This window comes from Myxocyprinus asiaticus, chromosome 1 (genome assembly GCF_019703515.2).
Source record: "Myxocyprinus asiaticus isolate MX2 ecotype Aquarium Trade chromosome 1, UBuf_Myxa_2, whole genome shotgun sequence".
Lineage (NCBI taxonomy): Eukaryota > Metazoa > Chordata > Actinopteri > Cypriniformes > Catostomidae > Myxocyprinus > Myxocyprinus asiaticus.
In genome coordinates, this window is record NC_059344.1 from 10,026,241 (window position 1) to 10,033,746 (window position 7,506).

Consider the following 7,506-nt stretch of genomic DNA (forward strand, 5'->3'; position numbering starts at 1 on the left):
CCTCTACTACAGTGAGAGGAAATCACTTGCATTTGCTACCAAATTTCGCGCTATGTGACTAAAGTGAATATATTAGCAACTGGCTAGTAAATGTTTACATTTCAGTCACCATTAATTGTTTAGTTTAGTTGTGAAGTGTTCAGCAGTGAGATCCTTTCACAGGGTGTTGAGAGTAAAAGTTGTTCCATGTATGTTCAAGGACGAGATCCACGCAACCCATTTGTCATTGAATACTGTCTCTTTTAATACCTTTTCTGTTCTTTACAGTCAGTTGTTGATCAAAAACAACTACAAAAAAACATTTAATTATAATCATGCATCGTACAGATGAGGTAAAGCCATTCAAGTCCTCTCTAATTAACGTGCACTCATTTAAAGGTGCTGTTTACAGAAATGCTTTTTTTCATTAAAGATACAGTACCGGTTTTAGCACATGTTCAACAAATACAAATACTTGTAAATAGTACAAATTATGCAATGTAACAAAAATAATGTATAAAATATAATATTTATTGATTGAATACATTTATTTGTTCATTTTTAAAAAGCCAAAATGTGACCAACATGATGAAAAAATAATAAAATATAATTAGTGAAATTAATATTTTGGTAATGTACCTAGTTAAAAGGTCCCCTGTATAACTAACAGCATTATTTTATTTGTAAGCAAAAGTGACATTATAACTGAAATAAACCTATATGAATCGAAATCTAATCGAGAGCTTGTGAATCGGAATTGAATTGAATCGGGAAATCTGTATCAGTTTCCAGCCCTATTACATTCATGCACATACAGTACATACAGTATACACATGTACAGCCTACATGTGGAGTTTTATTGCAGGGCAAAAGGACATTTGCAGGCCAAACATGCTCTAATAATTGATTTAGTAATCAGTACAGTAACCAAACTTAACCACCTCCTGATAATTCTCTCATCATTTACTTACCCTCTTGCTGTCTCCAACTCATACAGTACGATTTTCTTTCTTCTGCGGAACACAAGCGAAGATATTTTGAAGGATGTATGATGTGTTTTTGTCCATGCATTGTAAGTCAATGAGGTCCACAACTTTGAAGCTCTGAAAAGGCCATATTAGTAATCCATGAGACACAAGCGGTTTAATCCATGTCTTCTGAAGTGATCCGATCAGTTTTGGGTGAGAATCAGACCAAAATTGAAGTCTTTATTCATGCCAAATCTTGACATCTGCAGTCTCATTGGCACGTTCATGAGAGACGCTCATTCACACAATTTGTCATGCTTGACACATTCGCAGAGCACTGTACACGAATCAGACACAGTGTTAAAACAAGATTTGTTATAATAATACATTTTTGGGGGATACTTTAAAAATGAACGGCGGTCACCAAAAGGTTGATAATAAACACTAAAAAATGAAATTGCAATGTCTTATTGATATATAACGATGCCGGGATTGAGTACGTGGCAACAGCATGCAGCATCAAAGAATCACTCGTCTTGAAGCCTGCACTGTGTTAGAGTTGGGCCAGATTTCAAGATTTATAGTGAATAAGGACTGAAGTTTTTGTCTGTGTCTTACCCATAATGATAGTATCGCTTCAGAAGAGATGTATTAAACCACTTGAGTTGCTTGGATTATTTTTATGCTGCCTTTATGTACTTTTCTGAGCTTGAAAATTTTGGACACCATTGACTTACGTTGCATAAACAAAACCACATCATGCATCAATCAAAATATATTTGTTTGTGTTCCACAGAAGAAAGAAAGTCATACGAGTCTGAGACGGCTTGAGGGTGAATAAATGATGAGAGAACTATAATTTTTGGAGTATCCAAAACTATCCCTTTAATTTAGATGTTGCCATCACACTATGTTACTTACATAGTTCCATTCCAGGAGAATGAAATGGGGTTACCTTTGGTTACATTGTACATCTGTTACATTGGTTTGTATTCAAGCAACAAGGTATAAGAAGCCATGCTATGTTCTGAATATAGTCATGACTGAAGGGCGTTGTTAGGTAGCAGGGTACCTGCAACCCCTTCAGTCATGACTATATTCAGAAAATAGCATGGCTCTGAGTATCTAATTGATTTTGTTACATCCTCCCAAGTCTAGGGTTGGGGAGGGAGTAACAAAATGGTTAAAAGTGGAGAGATCTGGAGGTTTCCCATCTCCAGCCCCAGCACTACAAAGACCACAATTCACCAATGAAGAAAATTGATTTTATTGTGTACAAAATGGGAATAATAGAAAAGGTCTTCAGGAGAGGACTGGGCCAAAATAACAAACAAAAACAGTCTTCTCTTGAGGGGGAAATAAATTACCTGTAAAAAACAAAAGAACAAACAAACAACAGAAAACTTCTAACAAACAAAAACTTCTACATAAGCAAAACTGGCACCCACCTACGAATGTTCCCACATAACATAACTTAAAAGGGTAATTTTCAAATAGACAAAATAAAGCAACAAGTCAATGAGGCACACAGTAACACCATTCAGCACACGATGGCACACAGCAACACCATTCAACACGCTGCAAGACACAACAACACCGTTTGGGGCAGGAGAAAGGAAACACTCCTGTGGAGGTGAATCTCTCTTGGTCTCTCACCTCGAGTATGAGGTCTGTTGGGCCTTTAACCTGGCACCCTCCTGCCACTGGGCAATCACAACAGGTAAGGGTTCCGAGATGGCAATGAAAACAGGTGGCAGTCATCAGTGCCTGTTAGAGGAGAGCGGAAGGAGCAACAGGAAAGGTGGAAAACAGAAAACAACATACACCAAAACAGTGGCAATCAACAGACAATACATACACAGATGTAATACAAAATAAAACAAAAATACGTCCTGGGACATAACACTTTTATAAAACTTTTACTACATAAAAAATTATTAAGAACACAAATTTTCATTCAAAAATAATTTTATTAAGCATATTCATTAAAGGGATAGTTCACCCAAAAATGAAAATTCTCTCATCATTTACTCACCCTAATGCCATCCCAGATGTATATGACTGTATTTCTTCTGCAAAAACACAAACAAAGATTTTTAGAAAAATATCTCTACTCTGTTGGTCCTCACAATGCATGTGAATGGTGACCAGATCTTAGAAGGTCCAAAAATTACATAAAAGCAGCATAAAAGTAACCCAGTGGTTTAATCCATGTCTTCAGAAGCAATATGAATGTGTGGGTGAGAAACACATCAATATTTAAGTCCTTTTTTACTATAAATCTTCACTTTTGACAAGCCCCAACCAGGGTGGCTTCATGTGAAAGTCTCTTCCACACCAGAATGTGAAAGTGTACATTTGTAGTTAAAAGGGGCTTAAATATTGATCTGTTTCTCACCCATATCTATAATATCGCTTCAAACTATATGGATTTGAACACTATGGTCTTATAGATTACTTTTATGCTGCCTTTATGTCCTATTTGGACCTTCTGAGTTCTGGTCACCATTCACTTGTATTGTGAGGACCTACAGAGCTGAAATATTCTTCTAAAAAACTTGATTTGTGTTCTGCAGAAGAAAGAAAGTCATGCACATTTGGGATGGCATGAGGGTGGGGAAATGATGAGAAAACCTTCATTTTTGGGTGAACTATCCCTGCTTATAGATAATAATAATATGATTGTCCTCAACTATGGTGTTTTGTGTCATTGACACACTTTGACTTTAACATTCCAGAAACTCTGAACGTGGCCTATCTGATTTAACAGGGCACTTTGTTTTTGTCTTATAGGACATGCTACCAATGGCTGGGGATCCCACTCAAGGAACAACCAATTACAACATTGAAGACTTTGCCGACCTTGGAATGTTCCCACCATTTTCTGAGTAACCAGACTGGAATCAGACTCGTTTGTTTTTTTGTTTTGGTTCAGACTGCAGTACCTTCATCTCGCACATTCACGTGCATATGATGCTTCTTGAAACTGAATTCGCACACACGTAAACACTTTCATGACTTGGTTGCTGAAACAAAAACAGAGATTCTCTCTTTTTTTTTTTTTTTTTTTTTTACATTTTATCATACAGAATAAGTATTTTCCGAATCATTAGGGATGTGAAAGGACAGTTTTCTTTTGAACCTCATTTTAAATGCAAAACGGCATCTTGCTGACAAAGAACATGCTAAAATATTTTTACGCTGCGCCTGACAGTTATTATGCGAAACGCCGCTTACTGTGTGAAATGTAGTCTTTGTAGTGATGTCTATAACCTAGATAAACTAATAATAAATGTAGATGAATGTAAAGACAAAAAAAAAACAATTATACGATGAGTTTTTTTTTTCTTACAAATTCGCTAAAAGTCTCACTTCATGAAGCCATCAACACCAGCCTCATATTAGCAAATGCGCCATAGATAAAAGCATTTTGCTGTGCGTTCATTGTGATCATTGTGGCAGCTGCAATTCTTTGTTACTATTAACTTTTGAACTGATAATGTGGACTTATATGCTCTACGATCGTTTTCATGATGAAACTCGGTGATACCGCAGCTACGGACTGATGGGAAGACCTTGAAATGGAATATAAATCTTTTTTGGTAATCAAATGGATGTTTTTATGTAAATAATGTGATTTTTATGTTGGACCGTGTTATATTTCACATAAAGCTACTACATACTTGTGTAGGTTTAATATCATTTTGTGCAATGTGAGTTCATCTTTAACTCTCATTACTTAGTTAGTCTGTTCATTGTACAATGAGTTTAGGATTGTATAAATTGTGTAAATGTGTCCCATTATTTTTGTGTAACTTTATGACTATAAATTGTGCTTGTGACAATAAATTCTCATTAGATTTGTGGCTTCAATCAAACAGTTTTAGCTGTATTTATTGGGTTGCTGAATGTGAATGTTGCAGAATATTGTTATTTGCTGATATTATCATACACATCATTACATCACTGTGAAACAGGATTAAATTGTATAATTATTTTGCCAATAGTTTTGCCTAGAAAGGCTGCCAAGATAGGATGCATTACTTACACCAGTAGCCTAAAACAATGCCTAAATAGCTATTTGACTGTTGGAATAAATTAACAAATATCCCACATATATTAACAAGTAAACAGTTTTGATTTCATATTGACTTTAAGCACAGATGTTTAGATGGTAAACAAAAATGTTACTATCACATTTCACTTAAAATGGAAAATTACTTAATGCGGTCAAAAATAGAGTTATATGAGCAGAATATTACATGGACAGTATAAAAATGTTCCACTGTTTCAAGAAAAGTCAGTAAACTGTTTCAGACCTGCAGCCTGTTAAATTATGCTTCCTTATCCTGCTTATTTAGGTTATTGGTCAGGAACCAGGAAGCGGATTTGACCACAGGGCTTACTCATAGCTACAAGCAGACCACAAAATGTATATTTTCTGAATTCATTTGGACATTCAAGCTCCACAGGACAATATTGGAGCTCTTTGATATGTACTTGGAATATGAGTAGGGATTCAGAATTGACCGATTCTGATTTCCGATCCGATTCCCCTTAATGGTTTTGATTTCTTAATGATTCCATTAACAAGTTTTTAATTACTTTTGAGGAAGCATCAACTTCCACATACAATCAACAGCAGCCAAGAGAGTAGTTTGAGAAACCTAGGGTTGAAAATTAACAAAAATAATTTATTTCTGTGCTATAACCCCCATTTCTTTGTGAAAGCAGTCATCTTGCATTCCAAGACATACAGAGGGTGCTGATAGTGATCTATCAGCCTATTGGCTGAGGTGTTTGTATATCGAAGGGTCTGCAAATGGTCACAAGTTGAATACAGTGGGGGTTCTGCTGATTGGTCAGTTTAAATGTATCTGGTCTGGCTCTGGTCACATGATCAAAGAAAGTTTAAAAGAAGATAGTAACTTGTGCTCGGGGCTCTCATCTTTTCTCTGGTTCTTTCTGGGCTCTACTCTTGAGTAGCTTGGTTACAGGTCATTATGCCAAATCTTCCAGCTATCAATGGCATTTCTCTCTACCCTTTCTCTTTCTATCCTTCACTGTCTCTCACTCAGGAAGTATGCATACTGATTTCATCTACATATTTCTAATTTGTACCTATTATATCTAAATTATAACCATCTAATGAAACCTTGTACGACTTTAATGTTATTAAACATTTCCTTTTTAATCCATGTCTATTTTAATTCGACTGACTGTGTAACTAATATTAAAGGTGCTATATGTAATATTTTTACTGTACTAAATCATAAAATGACCATAATATGTCATTAGAGAATTAGGAAACAAAAAGTTGAAATAACTGGCTTCTCCGATAACAATGCTACAGCCAGTATATTCTACTTTGAAATTTCCATTCTGGGCCGGAATTTCTGTTTATGTTTTGGCCTGTGTGATCCTGCCCACTGCCCACTCACCAATAGTATTTCGACACCGCTGGGTTGCCAGATTTGAACAAGTTTGCAGGGAAACAACACTGCGTGCTGCAGCCATGGAAGCCAGCAAACGAACTGGATCAGAGATAACAGATTCCACCCGACATAAAAAGCCTCACCATCCGTCTAAAAACCACCATGATCAGAGGCATAGTAAAACAAGGATAAATATTGGAGATGCCTTTGGAAGATGGAGACAGCTTAAAGCCCAAAAATCCTTTAAAACGGATGCTGAGTTGACTAATTTGCGTGTCAACATTTTGGCAACCCGCATGAGCTTCAAGTCTGGGGCGGGGCAGACAAATCTCCAATATTTTGAATTTGGACTGCAGTACCCATTTCAAACGCTTGTTGTCAATCTTACATACAGCACCTTTAAGATTAAAAATTTAAGTGCTACATATTTAGGGTGACCAGATTCCTGCTTATGGAAAACAGGGCAGCCCCCTCCCAGCAAAAATGAAATTGATGTATCCTTACCTATGCGCAGATCAATGCGAAGTAGAGGGTGCATCCGCATCTGTAACTGTTGTCACCTTGTACTTTTCGCTGGCAGCAATTTTTCTCAATGTGCACTTGACTTTTAAGAGTTTATCGAAAATGCAGAGCAGTCCAGACCAAAATTAAGACGTACGAAAAGCATTGCCTTCATGACTGTTACACCGAGTCGAGATTTATCCGGTGTCCGTGCTGCATTCATCTATGAGAACACAAGCTCCACAGATGCAAATGTCCCATGCAGGCATAAAACAAACTCCACAACCTTGGCTAAGACTCCGAAGTTGATGGTCTTGCTCTCCAGCTCACGAAAAACATCTGTCCATCTCTCAGACATGGCTGTGTTGTTCATGTTCCACTCGATGTGACGAGTGACAGTGTTTTTCACGTAAGCCCACTCATCAAAGAGCGTGGTTTCATCAATCAAACTGAGAGCGGGGATTCTGGAGTAGAATTGTTCGAGGCAGCTCTGAATGTCTTTCCACTCTGGGATGTCTCTCAGTAAGGCTTACTCAAGTTTTTCTGTGTTCTCCAGTGAGCGGCTCCAATTTTGTAGGTAATCCACCGATGCTGAATAAAAGTTTCTGACTGCACAAAAGAAA

The 7,506-nt window shown here is 36.9% G+C and overlaps 1 protein-coding gene across 4 annotated transcripts in view; it reads left to right on the plus strand.

The window, feature by feature from the left end:
* Positions 1-4,825, plus strand: part of arnt2 (aryl-hydrocarbon receptor nuclear translocator 2) — a 150,712-nt gene extending 145,887 nt beyond the window's left edge. For all 4 annotated transcript variants that reach the window (XM_051664632.1, XM_051664708.1, XM_051664771.1 and 1 more), the window contains one exon: positions 3,741-4,825. In XM_051664632.1, coding sequence (XP_051520592.1) covers positions 3,741-3,839 — 99 coding nt within the window. In that variant the 3' untranslated portion in view covers positions 3,840-4,825. The remainder of the gene's footprint in view (positions 1-3,740) is intronic.
* The last annotated feature ends 2,681 nt before the right edge of the window (positions 4,826-7,506 follow it).